At 39.9% G+C, this 26,294-nt stretch overlaps 2 protein-coding genes across 2 annotated transcripts in view; both read left to right on the top strand.

Moving 5' to 3' along the window:
• CD86 (CD86 molecule) overlaps positions 1-559 on the top strand; it is a 39,027-nt gene extending 38,468 nt beyond the window's left edge. Inside the window, 1 exon segment of the mRNA XM_079306498.1 lies at positions 35-559. Coding sequence (XP_079162624.1) covers positions 35-54 — 20 coding nt within the window. The 3' untranslated portion in view covers positions 55-559.
• FBXO40 (F-box protein 40) overlaps positions 1-26,294 on the top strand; it is a 277,886-nt gene that overhangs the window by 77,462 nt on the left and 174,130 nt on the right. The window lies entirely within an intron of this gene.

The raw sequence follows: 26,294 nt of genomic DNA on the forward strand, positions 1-26,294 counted from the left end.
TCATTTCTGTAAATCACATATTGATCTATTCTAGGTGTCAGTCTAGCAGTCTAGAAGCTATCCAGTTTGAAACTGTGGCCATCAGCCAGACTGCTGACTGGGAAACACCTCTGCACACAGCAAAGCATGAGCTCCCATGTTTTTAGAGGTTCTGCCAGTACAAGAATCCTCCCCAGAAGCCCTACAGAACAACATGCAACACTTCTGTGTGATGGCTGAAACTGACTTCCTGGTGTTCTCTGTTTTTATTTTTGCTCCAGAATGGTAGTAAATATGATGCTCTGCCTGTCTACATTATGACCTTGTTGTTGTATATTTTATTATGCACTGTGACCATGTAAAATCCTGAGAGTCAATGGAGAAAGCAGAGCTGCATGGCTCACAGAATGTCTCAGAAATAGAAAGAGTTAAGGTGCAATCTGTGAATCACAACCATCACTGCAAACACAATCAGAGGTAGGCTATTACCCATAGAATCATAGAACCATGGAATCATAGAATGACTTGGGCTGGAAGGGACCTTGAACATCATGTAGTGTCAAACCTCCTGCCTAACTATGAGCCATCAAGGTTTTTGGCAGAGCTACTGTGGCTCTGTACCCGACTTTCTTGTGAAGCTTCACATCAGAAAGAGGAACTTCAGGGCACTTCCCCACCTTCTGGGGAAAGTCATGGAATTCCTATCAAGCATTTGTAACTAGAAATAATCAAAAGGAAATACTTGCTTTAAACATAATTTGTGATTGCCTTCATTTTTTATATCATCCAAGCTTAATATACTCAGACATTAGTACCTCCACACTTTGTTCCTCTGTATTCTGACTGAGAGCTGTGACAGTTGTTCAGGTGGATGCAGGAATAGAAAATGATAGCATGGGGTATCATATGTGTGTATATTTAGCCATACAAAATTAGGCTGAACAGATAATGAAAAAATATGTCATGTTCCCTTTTGGTTGACTATATTCTCCGTTCTTAATTTTTCTTCAGACCTTGATGATAGAGCAATTCACACACTGTGGGATGTTCAGCCATAGAAAGGAGCTTTATCTTTTAGAAAAGATCCTTTGTTTCGCTCAAAATTTATCAGTTCTCCAATCTTGAATGATCTCTGCACTTTATATTCTTCAACAGCACTGACATCTTTCAGGAAGAAGAATGCAGCAGAACTGAGACAAAATTCTTCTGAGATCTTGATTGTGTTTGTAGGTCTAACACTTTCAGAAAGAGCAGGGACATTAGAATCATATTCTCAAGACAAATTTCAGCTCAGAGTTGCAGTCTGGGAACATAAATTCTCTACAATTGTTGGATAGAAATATTATTTTTTGTTAAATTATGTGAGTTGCTAGATTCAACTTCAATTTTTACTCCATTTTCAATTGTATGAGAGAAATGCATGTCCTTTTGAGTTAGCGAAACTATTTGGGAGTTAGTTTATTAAGCTATTACACTAACATTCCAAATATTTTCATTCAGATTAATATCATTCAAATGTTATCAGAAAGTAAAGGTTTTAATTTTTTGTAAAAGTTTATACTTTCTAGCAAACTTATTTAATGATGGATTAAAACATATGTCTTTTTCTCTGTTGCTGTTTTTATTCTCCTTCCATTAAATCATCATCACCAACATTTGGTGGTTCTCAGGGAGGAAACACTTCCAGAATTACTTCTTGAAATCAAAAGAATAAAAAAGGTATTGCTGTAATGACTGAGAATGGCACAACTGGAGGTTTCATATGAACATATCTACATATGATAGGTGCATCAACAGCTATAACTAGTGGAAAAAGCAACATGGTGGGTTAGGCTTATCCTTTAACAACTCACTTCCATCCTTAATTTGTTCATAATTGGTGAAGTTGTTTGTTTTCTCCCTTGCCATCCCTCTGCTTTAGGCTGCCAACCTCCTTCTATTAACTGCTCAATTCCTCTACCTCCTCTATTCTTTCCCTTAAATCAAGTCTAATTGCTTCCTGCAGGGAAAGATTTAAGGGGAAAAAAAGCAGGTGGACTTCAGGGAAAATCTTAATTTGTCTCTGTGTGTGGAAACACATTACTCCTCTGCACTAGCAGGTGTAATGAGCACAGTAGCAAGGCACAGGAAAAGCATGGCTGATGTGCTGGCATTTTTGTCCTCCATACAAATGCATTCAGATTTCCAAGCTATCACCTCACACACTTCATTTCTTTATTTGGCAGCTTTCAGCACTTTCAGTTAGTGACTCTATCAATGTGGCAAGCACATGAAAGTGTGTACACCCGCTGCGTGCCACAGCATGGAACAGCTTCACTCAAAAAAACCATCCCTTTACTTTTATGCAAAAAAATTTAATTTCAGAAAATGTTAACAAAGAAATGGCAAAGGTGTATCAAACTCACATCCAATGCCTTAACAAAAAATTCTGTTATCAAAATCAGAGTTGTGATGGTTTGCTTCAGGTTTGCTGATTAACCAGCACTGAATCACCAAGTAGTTGAGACTGGAATGGATCTAGGGAGATTGTCCAGCTCAACCCTCCTGCTCAAGCAGGGACACCTGGACCAAGTTGCCCAGGTCTATGTCCAGACAGTTTGTGAATACCTTCAAGGAGGGAGACTCCAGGGCTCATCGATCCTTCACAGTAAAAAGGATTTCCTGGTGTTCAAAGAGAATCTCCTGTGTTTCAATTTGTGCCTATTGCCTTTGGGCCTGTCACTAGGCACCACTGAAAAGAGTCTGGCTCAGCCTCTTTTGCACCCTACATACAGGCATTTATACACAGGAGATCTTTCTGAGGCTTCTCTTCTCCAGGCTGAGCAGCCCCAAATGTACTCAGCCTATGCTCAGATGAGAGATGCTCCAATCCTTTAATCATCCTTGGAGTCCTTCACTGGACTCTCTCCGGTATGTCCATGTCTCTCACATACTGGGAAGCCCAGAACTGGACAGAGGACTCCAGATGTTGCCTCACCAGTGCTGATTACAGGGGCAGGACCATGTGCCTCAGCCTGCTGGCAACGCTTTTCCTGATGCAGCCCAGACACTGTTGGCTGCCTTTGCCACGAGGGCGCACTGCTGCCTCATCTTCAGCTTGTCCACTAGGCCATCCCTGTCCTTTTCCACTCTGCTTTCACATGGATTGCCCCAGCCTGTATCTGTGCATGAGGCTATTCCTCCCAAAGTGCAGGACTTTGGATTTCACTCGATTTTTTTCAGAGGGTCCTCTCTGCTCATTTCCCCAGCCTCTTGAGACCCCTCAGGATGGCTGCACACACAGCTGTCTGGGGTCTGCTCCTCCAAGCCTTTTATCATCTTAAAACTTGCTGAGTGTACACTTGCTCCCAGCATACAAGTCATTGCCAAAGAGGAAAGTCAGTTAGTTTTACTGAAAATTCCTCAATGCCAGCCAGTGCTAATGCAACAAGCAATATTTCCCTATGGTTAACAAGTGATGGAGCAGTGGAGCATTTCCAGAATGTTCTACAGTTACTTTTGAGGAGATTGCTATTAACAAAGCACCCCATGGTAAGTCTGCCTTAGGGCACTTTTCCCCTTCCAGGTGAATTATTTGATACTGGGGGTTACACTCAACCACAAAAATACAGTAATTCTATTAAAGAAATCTATTTATGTTTTGATTTCAAGTTCTCTTTCTTCCTCCTTTCCCAGCTCAGAAGGCAAAACATAAAATTTTATTTTTATATATATATATATATATATATATATATATATATATATATATGATATACTTCTCTACATGGAATGCTGGGCTGTCACGATTCGTAACTGATCTATCCTTGGTTTTCCATCTTCTGCACTAGGAGGACCATAATGATGCACAGGGAAGGATTTTAGCAAGACATGTTTTCTGATTTCAGGATGGACTGCCATAAGGTTTTCAAGAGGAAAACTACAATTAGACAGGAAAGCTGGTGAAAGTTGAGAAAGATGGGAAATGGCTGAGGATTGAGAAATTGTAAGAAGATGAGTGACACACCAGGCTGGCTTGCAACAGGAAGTGCACATGCATCAAGTGCAGAGCTGCTTCCAGACTCCAGGAAAGCTGGGCAAAGCTTGCTACTAGCAAGGAGAGATTCTGCAGAGAGGTCCAGAAATTCAGAATTTTCTTACAGGCATTCATTTGCAAACCTCCTCACATACTTGTGAAATTTATGGCAGATATGCAACCTCAAATTATCCTGCACTCACGGTGTTCTTGATATTCAGCATATCTTTTGTCCATTGCTTTTGTTAATCTCTAAAACAAAATTTTTCAAAAAATTTCATGAAAATAATAAAAATCATATCCAGCCACATGTTTCTAATAAGTAATTCTTATTATTTCAGAAGGGCACAGACCTAGGAAAAAAATGGAAAGATGAGTTGAGTAGCTTCCTTACCTATGTGCACCATGTATATTGCCTGCCTGCTTCTGAAATATGTTTCTGGTTTAGACTTGTACAGGTGTGAAAATTGCATTATGACAACAGAAGCAATGGAGAGCAATGGAGAGTGTTAAATACACTACAGTACCCAGAAACATAAGTAATTTTTTTTTTAAAGTTAAAATATTAGAATTAGAGAAGTGAAAAAAAGATTATTAAGTCTCTAGAAAGCAGGTTTACAATGTGGAGTTTATGGAGTTCAATCTAGGCAGGTGATGAAGAAAATGGGGAAAGTACCTAATGAATCTGTCCAGTATTCCAACACTTGAAATGACTGATTAAATAAGGAAGGTATGAAAGATGCTTCCTACTAAGTGACTCTTACTGAGGAGCCCAGAACTGGACACAGTACTACAAGTGTGGCCTCACCAGTGCTGAGTGGGGGAAGAGTACCCCTCCTAATCCAGCCCAGGATACCATTAGCTTTCTTTGTCACTTATGTTCAGCTTGGTGTCCACCAGGACTATTTCTGCAAAGCTGCTTTCCAGCTTGTCATCTCCCAGCATGTGCTGCCGCATGGCAGGGAAACAAAGAAGTTGAATTGAAAGAGTCAGAATAATCAGGTTTCTTGAACATATACGAAAGATCCAGCATATAACATATTTGTACTGTGGAATGGGAAGGGATTCGTGTAACAAAATATGAAGGGGGAAACAAATTTTGACACCTATCAAGAGATTCTGTGTGGAAAGAAAAGCCAAGACAAAGCCAAGGAAAGAAAAAAAGATGCTTGGTATCCTATTCCTTTATCACTAGATAGTTTCTTGAAAGAATTATGAGTAGCCAGAGCTTCTATTTCTCAAGTTGCCTATGGCAACAGAGCATATTGTGAGTGAGGTAGAAGGCTTTCCTAGTAGATCAGATATCCAGAAGATTATCTTAAAACTGTGAGATCTTCTTTCTTCAGAGATTTTTTTTTTTTCTGTGCCTGAGAATACTGTGCAAGATCCACTGTCCAATTACTGTTTGAAGAGTGACACAGCTGAGGTAGGATTGGATTGGATTGGATTGGATTGGATTGGATTGGATTGGATTGGATTGGATTGGATTGGATTGGATTGGATTGGATTGGTTGAAATTGGCAGAATTATGCTGTGGGATAAGAACAGGTCACAGGACTAGTCATCCTTGTCCAGCTGTATTGGAAAAGATATTTTAAAATAATGAAATCCTCAGTAACAATTTATTCCTTCTTCTGCATTAATTCAATCAGTTAGGCTTTATACTTAAAAGGCAAAGGTATTCCTTCAGAACTTTGAAATCATGAGAAAGCAGCTAGAAGTGCTCAGGAGTGAAAACTATTTTGCAGACCTAAGCCTTTACAGAAATTCAATTAGACTTTAAAGAAGGTGGGTTTTTTTGAGTTTTTGTTGGTTTTCTTTTTTTAATTGGGTCAATGGTTAAGTCCCTCAAGATTATGTATGTACCCAGGGCAGAAAGTGTATAAAAACAACTCAGTACAGGGATATAGATGATTTTATCAATGAAAATACAAAAACGCTTGATCAGCATAACACACTGAAACATCAAACTCCGGCTTTCCCTAAAGTGATGCAAAGCAGCCGTTTGATCCCAGAGCAGAGTCAGGAACCATGCCACTTACTTATCTTCTCACATCAGTTTTACCTCTCACTGGTAAAAAGTGAGTGAAAGTCTGGATTCAGGAGGATCCCATCCCTGACACCCATCAACAGAGGAATTTCAGGGTGCTGGCTGTATCTGCCCACTCTAAAGCCCAGCACAAACGCCTGCAGTGGCTGTACACCACAGAGGGAAAACATGGTTGTGTCTTATGATGACGGTCCCCAGTCAGGCCGTTGTACTAGGGTCTCTATTTCGTCTTTCTCCTCCTTTTTCCTTCCAGCAGCCCTCACAGACTCCCAGCAGGACCCTTCCCCGCCTCGCTCCCCAGACTCCCTGAGGCAGGGAACATGGCTTGAACTGACATCCTGGGACCCTTTGGATTCCACATCCATTTCACTTGAATTCCGCATCAATTTTATTCCTTAAAGCCGAGGCTGCGGCGCCAGCGCCGCGGGCTGAGCCGCGAGGTCCCCCTGCCGGCTACGGAGGCCGCTCCCTCGGGCCGGCGGCCCGGGATCCTGAGGGGGCTGTGGGGGGCTGGAAGGGGCTGTGAGGGGACTGTGAGGGACTGTGAGGGGCTGCGAGGGGCTATAAGGGGCTGTGAAGGGACTGACTGTGAGGGGACTGACTGTGAGGGGCTGTGAGGGGGCTGGAAGGGGCTGTGAGGGGACGATGAGGGGCTGTGAGGGACTGTGAGGGGCTGTGAGGGGGTGGTGAAAGGTCTGTGAGGTGGCAGTGAGGGACTGTGAGTAGTTGTGAGTGGCTGTGAGGGGCTGTGAGGGACTGTGAGGGGCTGTGGAAGGGCTGTGAGGGGCTGTGGAAGGGCTGTGAGGGGCTGTGGAAGGGCTGCCATCTGGGCGTGCTTGGGGAGAGCTGTGGGGTCACGGCTCAAGGACTGGAAGTGGCACCAGGAGGGCTCCACTCCCCCCTTCATGCTCCCAGCGGGTTCAATGCTGAGGCCAGTCTGGGCTGCCCAGGGCCGTGTCCTGCCTGGTCCTGTAAACAGAATCACGGAATAGTGGAATCAATAAGGTTGGAAAAGACCTCTGTGATCACTGGGTCCAACCTCTGACTGAACAACATCACATCAACCAGACCAGAGCACTGTGTGCCACATCCAGTCTTTCCTTAAACACCTCCAGGGATGCTGACTCCACCACCACCCTGGGCACCCCATTCTGATGTTTAAACCACCCTTTCAGGGAAGAAATTGCTCCTGATGTCCAATCTAAACTGCTCCTGGTACAGCTTGAGACTACATCCTCTCCTCCTGTCACTAGTTGCATAGGAGAAGAGGCCAACACCACATCTGGCTACTCTTTTCAAGTAGTTGTGGAGAGCAGTAAGGTCTCCCCTGAGACCCCTTTTTTGTAGGCTAAACACCCTCAGTTCCTTTAGGCACTGCTCATAAGAATTATTTGTCTGATCCTTCCACAGGTGTTTTGCCCTTCTCTGCACTCAGGGACAGAAATTACACTCTTCCAGGGATACTTGCTTGCTCAGCCACTTGAGTATCCTAGAGAAAATTTTTTACCTTGCACCAAGCCTGAGCTGCTCTTCTTTCAGTTTCTGGCTTCCATCTCTGACCTCTCGCCGTGCACTGCTGTGAACAGCCTGGCTGTTGGAAAGATGCAATTTGGTATCTCTTCTCCAGACCAATCAGAGGGACTCCCTTGTCCTCTTCTCACAGTGCAAGTGGTCCAGTCCCATCACCACCAAACTTACACTAATTTATCTATGTCTTTCTTGCATTGGGGAGCCCGGGAGTGGACATGCTATTATAGAAGTAGTCTAAGAATTTCTGAGCAAAAAGTAGTAGCATTGCTCCTGTCACACAATTTATTGTCAATGCTGCTGTCAATATAGTCCTAGCTACCATCAACTTTGTTTGCTGCCATTCTTTTGTCATGATCTAGATGGACAGAAGCCATCTCACCAGCATCTCCCCCTTTCCACCCTTTCTCCAGCGCAGCTACAACACTTTGGGACATGAGGTATCGAGAGCCTATGCATTTGCTCTGCTGGTGTTTAATGTTGCACTGTAGTTTTCTTGTCACGTCTCCCCCTCCACTCAGGCCTGCCTCATGATCAATCCCACAAGTCTAGGCCACTTTCAACAAATTCTTTGCAATTTGCTCCATTTTTATTCTTGGAAATTTCCATGTAAAGCTAGAAGAAAATACAGGGGAAAGGAGAATTCATGTGAACAGAGCCCTGAGGCAGTCAAGGCAAAGACGATGTGGGACAAGAGGACTGAGGTTTAGAAAAGAGGAGAAATTAATTATAAGGTGTGTTTGAAAGTCTGAAGCTATTCAGCCAACTGAATGCAACAGGAAGAATTGAATTCATCCAGACAAATGAGAATATGGATGATAACACATCAGAGATGGGGACAGAGACTCTCTAAGGGGAGAAGTTCCTATTAAATGAAACTTGCAAACCATGCAGGTGAAAATTGCAGCTGATAGAAAGCAATTTTCCTTTCAGATAAATCATTAAGAATTTAAAGTATACTCTTAAAAGGGAAGTTATGAAATTTTATTTGTAAAACCTTAAAAAAAATCTAGACAAAGCATTTAATTTCAATAGTGACAGTACAATATAATCTAAACAAAACTGGGAACAGAATGAGAACATATAAAATATGAAAACAACCCTTTTACACTTGTAATTATTTGCTCCTCCACCCTCAACTTCCAAAGACAATCTTTGCAAATTGTTTTCAGCATTTCCAACAGAAATTTAAAAATGTGTTGAAAGTTTATGTTCTAATACCAGAGACTTCCCCGCACTGAATTTTCTTTATGGGCTGATTTCAATTCATCTAGAGAGAAGCACTGGGAGATGGATCTACCAGTGAATAAAGAGACCTGATAATTTTGGTTATCAAACACATGTCATTAGGCATGTATCAATATAGGTATATGGTGGATTTTAAGCTCCATAGTATTGTACAACTCCATTGTGTATACTCTTCTCCATCACCTGTTTCCTGAATGTTTTATTGGTGTGAATAAGTACAGTTTCAAAAACAAGTAACAATATGAAAAGAAAGTAATGCCACTAAAAGAAAAAATACCAGGCAATAAATGACAATGTCAGACAAAAAATCTCCATCAGACAGAACTGTGAGAAACCAAGAGGTGATCCTCTCAGTTTACATTAACACTGTGTACTTCTGAGACGTGGAAATCCATTCTTTACATGCCCCTGACAATTCCCAAGCACTTAAGTGAATTGGATATGAACCCTAAGGGGAAGGCTCCAGCATCACAATTATTACACACCTACAGTGACTTCCCCTATGCAATACGGAGTGATGCTGACAAAAGTGTTAAACTGGGTAGGGATGTCACAAGGACATTTTGCAAAGCATTCTTTCCCCCATTTTTTGTTGAGTTTAGCACCTTAAGGTGCAAGATAGTGTTATCATGTCCTCACATGATAACACAATGTTACAGTGTACAACCAAAGGAGATGAAGAAAAAAAGTCCTGTGATTGTGGATTTTTAGCAGCCAATTTTTTGCTTCCACTGGGCATTTTTGGAGGTAAGCTGTGGAGCACATGGGACTTAAAGGCTTGGAAACATTGCCATAATTATTTATTGACTTTATATAAAAATATTTCTTATCTGTTCCTGATCTTCTCTGAGACACTTTATGTACATTCCTGTTCTGGCTATACAAGCAATATTAACAGAATTTTTTGCTTTGATAAGGTTTGAAAAACACTTAAAACCCCTACTCCTTTTTCATCTCTTTCTCCCTCTCACATGTGCAGGAAAGAGGAAAAAAATAAAAAAAAGAAAGAAAAATAAAGGATTGTCCCACCCATCTAGTCGTGGCAGCAGCTCTGCACATTCCAAGAATACATAATATTCTGGAAAGACAACCATTGTTAATCACCTGGGTTGTTGTAGGTGATACCTTGATTTCAGTAGGAGCATCTTTTTTCTCATTTTCACTATAAATGTCTGAATAATTTAAGGTAAAATAATCTCTGTGCTGATCTTGCCAGCTCTTAGGTCTCTTTAGCTCAGAAACAAGTCACTGGGGCCTTTGTGGATGAAGAAAACATTACCTGAAGGCAAATTGTATAAGAAGCCCAAAAATATGTGCAGGCAAATCAAGCAGAGAAGTACTACTCCTAATTCAAGTGAACTCCTTAAAAAGTCTCTAATCTGTCAACAAATACAGTATATGGGACAGCAGGCAGCTGCACTGGCCCTTTGCCTTTCTTTCTCTTCCAGGTGATGTAAGTACAACCAAAATATTTGCGTGAAAATATGAAGACAGCAGATCACCACAGGCTTCTGAGGATTAGTTAGGTAAACCTAGATTTTGGTGCATTAGCATCTTTAAAGTAGTTCAATGAGAAAAAAAAAATCAGAAAAAAAAAATATTTTGTGTATGATGGCAATACTGTTTCTCAGCATTCAGTGGGAAGATACACTACTTTTATTTTAAGCAAGTAGTCCAATATAGCTGGTAGAGGTGCAGTTTCAAGAATAGATTTTACACAAAATAGATTTTACACATAATAGAGAACACAAATTGTTCTGACTTGTGTGCCCAGTGGTTAAAAATGCCTGTTATAAAGAGGAACAAGCTTACTCTATTCCTCCTACTGAGAGCAGGGAGCTGCTGATGTGATTAAGCAGGTGAGTGATGGAACTACTTTTGACTAGTCTGAAGAAGATCTGTGAGAAGAGGTAAAATTGTGGAACTTTGAACTAGAAGATATAATGTGCCCTGGAAACAATTCTACATGGACCATGCTGGCTGGGAATTAGGAGAAACATCACAGGCTCATCTTTCTGGTAAGTACACATAAAATGAGGTGAACTTACCTGTGTCTATTTGCATATTTGGAAATATGGGTGTTCTGTGCTTTTTTACACGTGAAAGAGTAAAGATGTTCAAAGCTTCATTCTGTTCAGCAATTTCTACAGCAGAGTGCTACGTACAATTGATTTCAGCAAAAGAGAGGGTTGTTGCCATGTTAGTCATCCAGCCTGATTAACAAGCCTAATTAAACAAGGGGGAATTTTTTTTAAACTAAGCAAATTTTCTTGATTAGTAAACTAGAGGTGGAATCTGCCACTTTAAGTCATAGGAAAAAGAATTGCAGGCTCATCCCCTACAATGTCCCTGATGCGAGTGAAAACCAAGTCACTGGTGTTGTGGACCTCTGCTACAGTAATAAATTCCAAGAATGAGCTGCAATGGAGTCTCAGACACAAGGAAATGTACCTGGGAGATCGTTTCCTTTAGTGAGGGAGCCATAGCAAGGCTCTAGTTATCTGTGTCACATTTATTCTGTGTAGAACCAACTCACTAGTGAAATATCTGACAAGGACTGCAGCAAATTTTTAACATTGTCTACAGAGAAATGGTTCAAATGAAATTAGAAGGATGGCTGACTTGTTGCAAATTCCAAGAAGCTTATTTCCTGCATTTGAAAGCAGATACAAAAAAAATTAAAATGGCTGTTTCCATTAGCTACAATCTGTTTTATAATCTGGCATAAATGAAACATTTCAGCAATAAGGAAAGCCTGGACACAATGGAGCTAAATAGTTCCAAAGAAAACTGAGAAAACACTAACTTTGAAACACTGAAACTGAGAAAAAGTCAACTGAGAGAAGGCATCTGTGAGGGTCCTGGTATCTTTGTAGCACTGAGGTTTATGTCAGGGCAAATACAGAAACTGGCAATGGAGTTATCTAGACATTTAGGTGCTTTATTTCTCAGCATCACTATAATATACAAGCATTTCCCAAGAAAAATAGACAAGTACCATGGCACTGCAAGAGAACTAAAGCACAGAGTTAAGCAGTTTGACCAAAGTCATTCAGGAAAGTTGTGAAAAAGCAAGGTACAGAATCTGATCTCCTGAGAATCACTCCATTCTGACCCACAAGGCCATTCTTCCTTGTGGAGCCAGATGCTCAACAACTGATCTCAGTCAGTGCAGACCACTTTTCCAACAGGAAATCAACATTCTGGGCTTTGCAAGAACTGGGTTCAAAAAGGATGTGCTTGTTTCTGAGTAAATGTTGGATAACAAGCATATTTAGAACTTGGACAGACTTTGATCTTCAAGGGAAAAAAAGCACAATGAAGAAAACAATTCAAGACAGAGGCTTGCAAGTAACAGATTGACAAATGTAGACTAAAGGAAGCATTGGCTTATTGGTTGAATAACCCCATATTTTTGTCAGAATATGCTTTTGCACTGTCTAAAACAAATATTCTTGCATATCATTCATCCAAGTAAATACACTTAATCTTTTATTAATAACTTTGTGTTGCAAATCAGCCATTGGCATTTCCATGGCTCCAAAATCTTAAAATACTATATATGTGCAATCAGTACACAGTAGTATTAATGAACTTTTCCATAATAATCTTTATATAGTTGCTCACTTCCCAGACACCCAAGGAAATGCATCACATCTGCAATACAATGCAGAGACAGCTGGTGGGAAGTGCCAGGAAGTTGGCAGCAAGCAGCAGAGACCAACTTCCAAACCTGATAAGGAATTTTTGAGCTTTAGCATGCTGGGGAACATATAGCAATAGACACATTTCCCTGCAAATTATTTCATGTCTCATTTGCAGGCCACAAAGAACAAACTTGTGTGCTTATCCATGTGACTCCAGTCATTCCAGCCTCAAAAAAAAAAAAAAAAAAACCAAAAAAAAAAGCCAACAAAAAATAACCCCACAAAAAAATCCAAAAACAAACAAACAAACAAAAATCCCCACAAACCACTCATTATCACCTCCTCATCTTACTTGGTCAGGCCTCCTTCTCAGAATACTTGCATCAGCACCTTTTTTTTTTCTGTGCTGGTCTTGCTGACCTGTACCTTTTGACAGCTGTTGATAAAAAGATGGTTACTACCAGGTGATATGTTGCTACTGACAAGCAGCATGGGCTCCCAGGCCCCCATGTGAGGAGTTTTGCATTTCTTTTGAACACAGTGCTTCTTAAAATGTTTATGGCTTTTCTAAAGTAACACTGTTTATTAGGAAGAGCCAATTCTTTGAAATCGGCCCTGCTGGTGATAAAGTGCAGCTTTTAATTAATTGACTCAGCAAAATCTGGGGAAGAAATTATGTGGTTATGCTATCTGAATTTAATATTTTCAAAATTAGGCTTTTTTTTTCAACTGGAATACTTTTAGGTTTCCAAAATTAATGTTTTAAAAGGTTTAAAATATTCAGAAGTTTAGATGGGAAAAGCTGTTTTCAAAATCAGTGTAACAATATTTCAAATATCCCCCATTACTCTTTCCCCACTGAATTTACATTCACTATTTTTGGTAAACTTAGGGTCTTTGTTACCTTTTAGGAAAAAGAGATACTTTAAAATCAGACCTTCACAGAATCCAGAACTTCTCTGTAAACTGCCTACCTAGATACTACAAATCAGGCACTCTTCTAAAGTAGTCCTCACTTTGCCAATAACTTTGCCTATTTTCTGAACACCTGGTTGTGTTTAGTGTGGTTCATTTAAAATCACAGATATTTGGCAACGTAAATACATTCCATCATGCCCTTTCCTGTAGATCACTATGGTACTCTAGGTGTTATTTGGACTTTCTAGATCAAAGAAACAACTACTTCATATTTCAATTCTGTGATCTACAGTACTGTAAGAGCAATCTGGTCTATCTGTTCAGTACTTGCTATTTCTAGTTTCATTCATGGTTGATGAGGGCAAGTGAAGAGATATGTAAGCACTCAAAAGCATAAATAAAAACTGAACTTGGAGCACTGATGTTTAGCATAAACATGGACAAAACATGTCTCAGATTGCTGTTGTCAAGCTCTGTATCCAGAAAATTTGTATTAGTATTAGTATTAGTATTAGTATTAGTATTAGTATTAGTATTAGTATTAGTATTAGTATTAGTATTTACCTGCATCAGTCTTCCATTTGGTAAACCACAGTACAAAGAAATCTTTTGGCTTCAGAAAGAGTTAGCCTGGTAATAAACACACTACTAAAACTTGTTTGGCCTTTTAAAAAATTAAATCCTTGATGCTGTAAGAGCAAGGTCGAAAGAGAAAGGTGCAGTCTTTGCTTTGCCAGCCCTTACTTTCTGATTGCGTGACTTGACTTTGCACCTCAACTCTCTGTGCATTAGCGTCTCTGATTGTTAGATAAGGTAATGGTCCCCAGAGTTACAAAAAAGCTTTAGCATCCCTAGACAAAAGGAGAGGTCTTTGTGGGAGCACAAAGAACTGTTTACATGAGTTAAAAAATAACTTTTAACCTTTGGTCTTGAAGATCTATTTCATGTGTGCACCATATGCTCAAAGACCTGACAGCTTCAGCTTCACCTTTTTTCTGTGGATGCACTCTTTGACTTCACAGCCCTTATGCTTTTAGCTTGATAGCATCCAAGATGCTTCTTAGCAATCATATTCTGCTATCAACACACATTCTTTGCTCCTCAGGATCTGGGAAATTTGCTGCATTCCTCTCTTTTCCACACTGCTCTTTGGAGAAGTTAACCTCTGAAGAAACCCAAGCAAACAAACAGAAATCCCACAAGCATAAGGGATTTGCAGCATGTTGAAAATGCATAGGGGTGGAAAAACAACTCCGTAGTTGTCAGCTGAACCTGATCCAAGCAATCTGATCAAAGATGATAACTCGACTTTGTTTTGTGCAAAAAGATCTTTGTTTATACATCGGGTGCACAACAAGGGGAAACCATCAGCAACTTTGAAGTAGCTGGCCTGGAATGAAAAATGTGATGACTAGAAGAGAGGAGCAGCAGCTTGCAGGAGAAATTCAATTTTTGCAGGGCTTCTGGTGACAAAGGAAATGTTATGGAATGTGTAAGGTTTATTTCAGGGCAGGTATTTTTTACCTGATACCTTGCCTCTAATATTTGATTTAGGGAATGTTCTGTGTCTGTGAAAGGGGCAGGAATGCAAACAGGCATGATCATGAACACATTACTTATATGAAAACTATGCTGAAAGAGATTTTAAGAAAGAAACTGCTTGCCCAAGTCAAAGGGTCACAAAGAGAATGTTAATATGGGGAAGGTAAGAAACAAGACAGCAGCCTTGCAGTAAAAACTATGAGCTTAGCCACTTGAAAATGCAAGAGCAGGAGAGGAAAAGGCAGTTTCTTGCCCCACTCTCCTAGTATCTGCCTTTCCCATCCAGCAGGCAACTAGCAATCGCATCACTCAGCTCTGTCTCACTGATAACTTGATCTCACAGCCTAATGCAACCAGGCCTTCCCTCTACCTCTCCTTTCCCTGGTTCCAGGCTGGCTATGCAGGTGAGAGCAGCCATCCTCAGTTGTACTAAAGGTCCAGTTAAGAAGGCAGCATATGCCCCTGTAGACCAGTGACAAATGCTGAGGGAGGGAGTAAATTAAGTCCAAATGTAGTTCAACTGTCTCCCAGGTTCTAAAATCCACCAGTTCTAGTCCTCCCTGAAAATTTATCTTTTACATTTTCCAACTCATTCATGATTTTTCAGCCTTCTACCATAACATACTTCAGCTGCCTCATTTTCAAGATGAACAGCTTATTTAATCTCTGCCTGTATGTAATACGTGAGGTATTCCAGTTCACTGACAATCTTTATTCTTTTGTAGCTCTCCTAGTTCCAGTATATCCTGTTTTCAATGGGAAAGACCAAAGCTGAGGACAAACATTCAGGATGTGGATATGACAGGCTTTTAATCTTCACATGGCATCTCCTAGCCTACCACATTCAACAAGAAGCTGAAAGGTAAACAGCCAGTAGCTGAGATGCAAGCAGTTGTAATCACTGTAAGTCCTCTTGGACTGTATAAGTACTTCTAAAAACAAAGAGTAAAATAAATAAAACCAACTACCATTTAAAAAAAAGAAAAAAGCCAATGCAAATTACAAAATTTTTGCCATCACAAGAAACAAACCAGCAGTCGAAAAATAAGTTTGAAAAATGTTACTAATACCAAGTTACAGTGCCAAGTGTTGTCTCCTGTCTTCCAAGAAGATGGATGATGGGTTTATTTCAAATTCCAAACAAAATAAATTGGATTCTGGGAAAAGTAAAAAAATTAATAACTGCAATTTTTTCTGAGGGCTGAAAGTGCTACTAGAAAAGCAAACTCAATGTAAGCATAAAGACTAGAAGAGAAGGAAAACAGTGAAAGTAGTAAGTGTGACAACTACTGATGGAGAACAATGCAATAATCAAATAATCAATAAAGAAAATGGAAATACTAATATTTTGGTTCTGGAACACTTAAAATTGTTTCAGGAAACCTTAAGGGATAGAGGGATACTTTCAGGCCACTTTTATAGCTATTGCTCTCGTTCTGGAAGATTCCCTCCTACCCAGCCTCTTTAGTCATGGTGATACCAATGTTTGTGGGTCTGTATAGGAAACAGGACCACATTAAACACATATCTATTTTTAATTATGACTCTTTAATCAGATCTATTCCCCAATTTCCTATCCACCTGCACAGTCAACCACACACAACAAAGAAGGGTAAATGAGTGTTTGGGTCTGAGGAGGTGTCCTGGTTTGAAAGTTGCAACCCAAGACAGGGAGGCAAACAGGAATCCCTTGACCTTGTGGCTCTGCTAGGAGGATTTCCTTGGAGTCAAAACTTCAGATTCAACTGGTGATGAATCATCTAAGTATCTTGTTAGGCTCTTTCTTTTTGATAAAAATCCAGAATTATTGGGGTCAGGCCCTTTTGTTTTATTTCAAAAGTGACTTAGTTATTGAACCACCCACCAGGCAGAGTGGGTGTGCTTGTGGCATCAGACAGGTAAACTGGCCAGTCACGGTCAGATAATGAGACAAACAAGATTTTACCAAGACTTGTTACAGACAATTAGACCAAATCACAGCTGGTAAGGTGGAAAGGTTTACAAATACCCAGCACTAAAAGCCTGTGGAATAAATCAATGCCCAGCAGGACAGAGACTGTTTGTTTGCAGAGTTTCTCATTGTTGTAACTATCTGCAACTTATCTCTGCAATACTGAATGAGGATATTAATTCAAGTGAGCTGATTCTTGTGTACAAAGGAGAGGCAATACATAAACAAGTGTAGTTTTGGAGCAAAGAGCTTTCCAAGAAGCAAAATACTTCCTTAGTCAAGGCATCTTGTCATGGAAACTATTAAGACTGATGCAGAAAAAGAATATAGTAGGACATATAGCTAAACATGATTACTTCTTTTTCCCTTGCTCTTCAAACACAATGTCAATATTGATCAAAACAGGAGTATTTAAAAGCCAGCCCAAAATTTCTCATTGTCCATAAAGCCTTGAAGACTCACTCTACCCAAGAAGCACATTCTAAAGCATGGTAAGTGTGGGAAAGGGTATAACAAAAAGTAGATACAATATAATAGCAACATTTTTAATTACTTTTTATGCTTTTAAAAAGAAACACAATGTACTTTCTAATCTACATTTTAGATATAATATTATCCCATTAGCAACTGTGTCACAGAAGACAAGAGGAGATTAATTATTTCCTTTCTATAATGAGTAGATTTATTCAGTAATGGCTAAATAGTATGTGTGACCATTCTACAGGAAAGCAGATGTGGTTAATGAGAGCTTCATTAAGACTGATGATCAAACAATACAGTAATGAAAGCATAAATTCGGAGTCTGGGATACTATAACAACAGAAGCATTGTGAACATATAGTTGACTTCCTCTGTAATGGAGACTGTTGGATTTGGTATTAATGTCCGACTACTAAAAAACCCCCAGTTTTTTAATAGAAAAGATTTTCCATGAGTAATTGTTGGTAATTGTTCTGACAACTATTTGTCAGCAATATTACCAAATTTACTTGATTTCAAGTCTGAATTTGCATAAATTGAGATACCAATAAGTGTCCCTTGCTGGACTAGGTGTCTGGGTGTAAGTGCAGGCAAATGGGTGTCTCTCCATATCTGAGGAGCTGAGAGCTTACCCATCCCTTTCTGCCTATCTTGGAACACTAAGCAGGAAAGGTTATTTACTTTTTATCCTTTTAGCACCAGAAAACTGACTTTGACTTTGAAACTGAACTCTATTTAACACTTTGCCCACCACCATGTTAGTACTACATGGCTGTGATAAACTCACATCTCCATCTTCATTTTCATAAACTTAACAAATCTGTCTCTTTCAAATTTTCACTGAGGCTTTTTTTCCCCCCAAGTCTTTCATCATTCTTATGTCCTTTTTCTTGCTCATCTCCAGTTAAAAGGCCATCTGTCTTAAAGTAAGAACACTTGCACTTGATACAACATTTCATATGTTGCTACAGTAGTGCAAATCAGAGGTAGAAGATCCCCAGTTTACAAACTGACACTTGGAAGCATTGTTTGGATGAACCTGGTGTTCATCTACATGTCCATTGAGATGTCCAAGTACTTTTATTGCAGTTGAGGCCTAAGCCTTAATGAATACATGCACAAATGTCAATGTGTGTGAATTTCCTATTATCTCATTTCTCACTCAACATCACCTAAAGTGGTTAAATCGTTGTGAATGAGTAAAAGTGAAGAGGGAAGACTGATGACATTTTGTGTGAATCTGAAAAGATACAGAGAATTACATTCATCTTGGTTTTAAGATTTTTTTTTTCATTCAAATTTTAAGATCCTGTCTGAAATACCTTGTTTAAGAGCAAATATTGCCACATGCTGACTCTTTACTGCGTAAAGAGTCTTCAGAGGTCTGTTCAGATCTTCTGATGGGGCCTTATACCTTCAGACACCTCTTGTTATGTTATCCTAAAGGATCTGCTTTACATCACTGCTCACTCCACCAGTTCTTCATGTCTATTGTTATTAGAAAATAATAGGAGACAGTAACTAATTTGCAGAAAGGCATATCCCTGTAATTTATGTAGAACAGTGCATTAGCATTCAGTCTTTACTGGAGTAAAAACTTGACAAACTTGACTTACCAAGATTGTAGAGAAAAATAGTTATTAACTTTCATCATCAAGAGTAATTAACTATGACAGCAGCTGAACTTAAGATTCATCTCAGTTAATGTTTGTCAAGGCAGATAATACCTAACTGACCAAAATCAAACACAAAACCTATACCCAGCCAATATGTCAAAATTTGCTCATATCTGCAAACACATGAAACAGAACTGTTTGAATAAATCACATTTTAAGATTATAGTTAGTGTGTGAGCTAATTAAGATTCTTCTGTTCTTAGAAGGCTGCTTATTATTCAAAGTGCAAGTTCTCTGGGAATGCTACAATTTTGGGGCAGATAGTATATGCAACTCAAAAATGGAATCGAAATTACAAGAGAAAGGAGCTGGGAGAGGAACCTGAAAAGCAAGCATATGTACATATGGCTAGAAATCTGGCTGAAATGCAGCACTTCTGTGACTCATTCTCTTGACAGAGGAGCAGCAGAATAGGAAGGATGGGAGCTAAGGAGCCAAGGGAAACATGAGAGAAGATCAAGAGGCTTCCCAAGAGTAAATGAGCCCTTACAGTTCAGTTTTCACCTTGAAAATTTTCAGTATGTACATATAGGTGCTCCAAAAGTCCTTCTAACTATATAAGGGAAAACACTCCTGAAACTTCAAAAAGTCTTCTCATTTAAATGTATTTCTGATTTTTTTTGTTTGTTTTTAATCTAATAATATAACTTTTGCTTGGGTTGCCTGTGCTGAAGAGATGTTTGGAAGCCTCTTCTGAAGTTGGTTTTCCATCCCAACATTTCACTAACTGAAGATTAACACAAAGGGAATAACATTTACAGACTTGCAGACTCAATAATCACTATTGCCTCAGGCTGATGTGCTGTTTTTGTGCTTCAGCCTAAGGTAAAAAGGACAGGGCAATGTGTGCAAGTCTTTTCTGTAGCTGACCTGAACCAAATGATGGAAATACAGAGAAGAAATATAGATGTAGAAATAAAGGAAGACAGTGAGAGAACTAACATCAGAAGAAAAAATGTTTAAAATTAAATAAAAAATAAATAAAAACCAGCAAAATTTAAAAAAACAAACAAACAAAACCACAAAAAAAAAATTAAAAAAAAAAAAAAAAAAGGCAAAACAAAATTAACCAAAGAAAGACCAGGGAATACAGGAGGAGACTGATTGAGTATAGCAGACAGCCAGCCATTAGCAAATTTTGCCTTCAGTTCAGTTATTGAGCTCATGCTGGAAAGCTTCACCCCAGTGGCCTGTTTTTTTCACACTAGTTGTCTCTTAATTTATGATCAAACAGAGACATTGTTAACCACACTGATTCTTCAATAGTTGTTAACAGACACTGGAGCTCAAATGAGGAAAGCAAGTTCTACCTCTTGGATTATTTTTTGAAGCTTTCTGGTGCAGATATGACCACATCCATTTTGCCTGGTTCACATCTGGAAAGTTTTCTTTGCAATCATAAAGTGTGGACATTAAACTGTTCTTTTATCCATGGCTAGCTCCTGAAGCACAAGATGACTGTCAGCCAGTTCACTAAGCTGTCCCAATTAGGCCAAATGTGACCTGTAGATCAAACCAGCCAAAGACTTGGCAATAAACAAAGAAACTGCAATAGTTATAAATAGTATCTTTAGCAGAAAACTCCTTGCCAAAGAATTATAACAGAATAGGATTTTTAAGAAGAGTGTGCTTGGCTGTGTTTAATAGAGGGTCAATGTTCTCTGTGTGCTTCTGCTTTGATATTCAGCAAATACCTTTGAGATTTTGTTTTGGTTTTTCATACTCCCCAGGACAGGATATTCCGGGGTAGGGTTGCTCAATAAATAACTGCTCAAATGATATTGCTTGGGCTGCTTGCATCTGCCAGAGTAGCCCTGCCCAACTGCGCAGATCCTTTTAAAAAATCTAAGGAGGGAGAAGAAATATTTAAGGATAACCAAATAAGAAATGCCTGTGCCCAAAGAAGGAATACAAGAACAAATAAGATTAAGAGAGAAAGGAGTCAAGAAAATGTGAGAATCAAGAAGATGAAGGGGGAAAGGAGGGAAGGATATATGAGAATGGACATCACCAGCTACTTCCAGATCTGTACAGGAGGAGCACAGACCCTCGCCAAGAAAGTAGAATATTTCAAAATTAGTTTGGAGGTGGTCCTGGAAAATGTACATGCAGAACAATTGGGCAGCAGCAGCAGGGGGGATGGACTGGATGTGAACTTATTGGGTCTCTTCCATCTCCAGTTTCTTTGAAAACAGTCACCATTCTTTAGCAATATGATAAATATTTTAAAAAATCATAGATACAAACTAAATAAAACATATTAAATAACAAGTGCAGCCAATTTAATCATGACTTTTCAACTTTTTAAACCAAGACAGCAGGGAGGAAGAAGGAACAGGCTTGAGATTTTTAGTCCTCTTTGTTTAAGGCTAATTCACATAGGACACACCTTCATGAGACTTGTTCAATAACATTTGTGGAGCTGGGCTGAAGTTGTTGTTGGATTGTTCTCAGTCCACAGGGCTGCTGGTTTTATCCAATGCACACTGGGTGCTGTCTCTCTCTACCAGCTTTTAATTCAGATTTGCCTTGTTTTTGTTTCACTCCTAGCTGGACCAGTAGATTTCATTTTGGGTAGTGCATTACCAGTCTAATCCTTACGCATTTTGTAACCAAAAGCTGATTCCTTTCTTCATTCCTGCACTGACCAAAACAACATAAACTGCCCTTCAAGAGCAAATCTCCTCCTCTGTAAGGGATCCATGTGTTGCAGATACACAAACTTCATGTTCCTCAGCAGGGGGAGAAAAATTTTTGGCTTAAAAAACATAGAACTCATTATTTGAGCACGTGGTGTATCCACAAAGTCTAGCTGCAGCAAGGGGATTTGTGTTCCATGGGACAGCCACTAGACAGTGATATAGCCACATCTACACAGCCAAAGCACACCCTTCTAACAGCCCCAGTCTCTCTCCAGCATTTCCTTCACAACCTAGCAGCTCAATTTTTCTCTGAATCCCTATAAAAACTCATCTTGCATGTTTCCTCTGAGTACTCACCATTCAGTCACAGCAGAGAGGAAGGCTTTAATAAAGCCTTTTCTCCAATACAAGCTGAAGCTGAGGAACATTCTAAGGTAGAGGGAGACTGGGATATGCCTTGCTTGTGATGCTCAGTTTGTACAAGAGAAAGAAGACCTCAGCCTTCTGGGCTGTCAGTCTTCAAACTATCAGTATAGCTTCTTTTATTTGCAATAAAAGTAGTTTAAGAAATTGAGGCAGACATTGTCATTCTCCTGGATGCATACTTCCCTGAACTTATGTTCCAGAACAAAACAATGGAGAGCCTGGTTTCAGCCTCATTGTCCCAAGGTCTGGCATGCTAAAGAGAGTTATACAAAGACTCAGCCATGAGTTATTTGGCTCAGATTTGGGCTTCAGCTTCCCAGCAACTGGCTCAAGGCACTTATATCCACATCCATTGTATGAAGTATGTCTCTGACAAACACTATTTGCATGGAAGGGCCTAACTTACAAGAATAGGAAGACTGTCCTAACACCAGTTCATACACCTGACAAGGACTGGCTGAATTGAGCAACTGTCAAAGCCCTTTTGGAGTGCTGCCTGACTTGAGAGACTTGACCTGAGAGTTGCAAGAGTTCTGTTTGGGGCGTGGCCTACATTTTTGTCCAGATGATGGGAAGAATTGCCCCTCTGAAGAGTTTCTGCTGGAATTAGTTTGTCCTTCACAGCTAAAGACAATCAATTAACAAAATGCCTGTATGCAATGAGGAGGCTTCAGTTCTTTGACTTACAAGCCCTGCTCATGTCAACACAGGACCTCACCACTCCCCTCACCTTTGTGAGACTCCATCACCTCATGGCACATGCACATTTCCTACTCTAGCTAAAAATAAACTTGGAATGGAGAAAACCATTCACAGAGCTGGTGTAAGATGGCTATGCAATGCCATCCAACAAAGACATTATTCCTGACCAGGAATCATCAGAGGCATTATCAAAAGAATCATCAGCCAGCAAAACTTGCCCAACTCTGGCCTAAAAGACAGTCCATGAGACACTATGTGCCTTAGTTCTGCTCAATATATACATAAATCCTGGGTAGATGCCACTACAACAAACAAACTCTTCCATGAGTCCTTTCCAGATCTCCCCTCTCCCAGTCTGTTTCGGATCGAGTTGCTACTGCATCTGGGCATCTGATGAGATGCAGCTGGAAACCATAACAGCCTTTCAATCAAACAAAACTCTTACAAGAGGAAAGTAGGTGAGCATCCTTCTTTCATGCCTTTGTGAGCATCCTTCTTTCATTCTGGACTTTCTCCCTGTTCTGTGAGACTCCCTTGGTAGCTCCCTGAAGAATATGCCCACTGGCACCAAAGGTGTTTTCCCATCACAAGGGACCTGCTGCACCTTGGCAGACTGGCCTGACAACGTAGCCTTTGGTCCTTTGAGATCAAACCCTGAAGGCCACAGTGCAGTAGAGGTGGCCATGCTATCATGGAAGCCAGAGAAGCCTCTTACCACCTCAGCTTTTCTCTCCTTTATCCTTAGATCTGATATTCCATCTCAGCCCTTCCCAGCTTTTCCTTCTTTAACAGCTTGTGGTATTTCCAGGAAATATTCAAAGGTAGGCTTGACTTGTAGTTTCAAAGGAACTAAGCTTCAGTAGTTCAGTGTATTCCTTTTCCTTTTGCTCTCACATGTGCCTTTGAAGTAGAAGCGATTCTCAGTATTTGTTGGTTTCCTCCTTTCACAGGCATTGTATCACTGAGCTACTGATGCTGTTTAGTATTGCAATAGAGAAGGAAATAATTTAAAAAAAAATATATTTGGCTTTTAGTTGTTGTTTTTGTTCTGTATTTTATGTGTTTACTGTATATGGCAAAGGCAGAGAGAAGTTGAGATGTAAGGAAATCCAAATCAGGTCACTACTGAAGCTGCTTTGGGTCCAGAGTCTTTACTAAAAATGTCAGCTTCATCTGAAAAGGGCAATAGAGGCAAATCCGCAATTGCTGTCATTAGCACAGGACTCAGAATATTAGTATTTCCTTGGTGTAAGTAGCTTACTCTTTCCTCCCACCTAATTTAAAATAAAATAAAGCCATGTAATCGAAGTGAAGGATAGCATGGATTCGAAAAGGGCAGCATAGGTAATTCTTCCTCTGGAATGCTCCATACTCAGCTGTTCAGGCTATTTCCTTTCTCAGTGACAGATGCGAGCTCAAACCTGCTTAGAAATGGAAAGAACTGAGCATTCTACATCTGGCTGGGCTCCCCAAAACACAGGGATCTGAGGGTGCCTGATAAAGTGCATTCTGCTATACTCTTGCTAAAACTCTGTAGGTAAGAAAGAGGAACAATGCCTGCCATGCTGCATAGGCCTAAACACAAGGGGCCCTGAATGGATGTCATCCTAATACTTTGGCTTGTGTTGCTGAGGTCTAGAAGCCAAAGAGCTGTCCAGCAAGATCAAAGACTGTCCCAGTGGGCTTGTCCTGCTACCACTTCCTTGTCCGATTTTTATTGCTGGAAACAGTTTTTCTTCTGTTGCTACTGTCATGGTGGAAGAAGCCACCACAATGTGATGAAGTCACAGATAATGGGGAGCTATGATTAATATTGAGAGAAATTAAAAAATAAACATTTCTGTTACATTGTTTTCTATTTGATAGAACTATGCATGCAGTACTGGGCCACAAAAACACCCTGTGGCATAAATAGCATGGTTGGTTGTGTGGGGGTAGTGCAGCAATAAATATAGCAGTAGATGACTTACAGATAATTTTTAAAGAAGTTTGGAGTTTGCTATTTTAAAGGTTTTTCTTTCATTTTTTCTGTCTCTGCCCCACAACTACATGATTATTTAAAATAAACTGTCCTCCTCAAGTTTCTTCACAAGAGAACAACCCTAAAAAAAGAAATAAAGTTTCATTGCCATGCTACAGCATAGCCCTGAAGGGCCCGAGTCCAAATACTTGGTGTACAAAGAAATCTGTACTGTTTCATCAAGCAAGATTTTATTTTGATTTAGTATTTGAAACATTAGCACTTGACTGCTGCATGGAAGTGTTAAGTATTCTTGGGGCTATAAAACAACGTTTAATACAACATTATGAGGGAATTCTCTGAATTTGTAAACCTTGTATCTGGAACCATCTCCAGTTAAGCATGATTAAGAATTAAGAAAGCTATTCTCTCACCTTTGGAAAAGCATTTTCTCGCATTTTATTATGGTTGTGCAATTATACTGTGTTTACTATCAAAAGGATGATGATCTACTTCTTTAAAAGTTAGTGTACTGCAGTAGGAGAGGAAAACCAATTATTTAGCAAAATTAGCTGTATCCTAATACATTAAATGCTGTTTGGGTACGTAAGTGACTTCAGGTCTGTGGGTAATTCTGTAATAATACGTATGATAAGACATGGACTATACATTTACTAAAGTTAGGTCTCATGAATCTCCTTCAGAAATAAAGGTCTCTATCACTTCTTCAAGGCAAAAATACAACACACTTTTAATATATTCTGTCACTCTCACCAGTATATTGCAATTCTAGCAACATTTTTGTTGTTATTATTTGGCAAAGGTAAACTGTATGCTCAGGACAGATCCAAACCTCTAAGGCTGGGCTGTAGAATGGCACCAGAGTCTGTGTTTAGGGCTACATGCCACTTTTCCTTAAAAAAAGGCATTTTATGAGGTTAAGAGTTTTCAAATACAGACTGTATAATGATCCCAAAAGACTGTTGCTCTCAAACAGTGTTGAAAGATTTTTGGACTTGGAAAGCAGCATAATAATATAAGTGCTACCATATAATAATGAAAGCATTTTGTTCTCAGCATTTCAATTCTTAAGATCCAAATCAACTGGCATATCTGTAGCTGTAAAAATCCGCATAATCACAAAAAAAAAAATTTAACTGTACAGAGCACGATGAGGATTTTCATCTTCAAGAAATACAGATCCGTTGTGTCTACTGTATGAGCTTCAGGTACCAGAGAACAGCATAAACCAGGAGGTCAGACTTTTTCGTTATGAGCTGGAAGAAGACCCCAGTCTTGAAAAGAAAACTGAGCAAGGAGTTTTTTTCCCCCCCCACTGTAGCGTCCTGCTGCAGGGTTAAGTACCCGTGTGCCAACCTGTCGAGTGCCGCTGCACGGGGAGCCGCGGGGTCAGCGCCCCGAAGCCTGGCTGCAGGGAGACCCATGGAGAGGTATCCGACTCCCCTGCGCCTCCGGGCCGAACGCGCGGTGCCCGCCCGGGCCGCCGCTACCTGCGGGGCAGCGCGGGGCGGCG

Source organism: Erithacus rubecula (assembly GCF_903797595.1).
Source record: "Erithacus rubecula genome assembly, chromosome: 1".
Taxonomy (NCBI): domain Eukaryota; kingdom Metazoa; phylum Chordata; class Aves; order Passeriformes; family Muscicapidae; genus Erithacus; species Erithacus rubecula.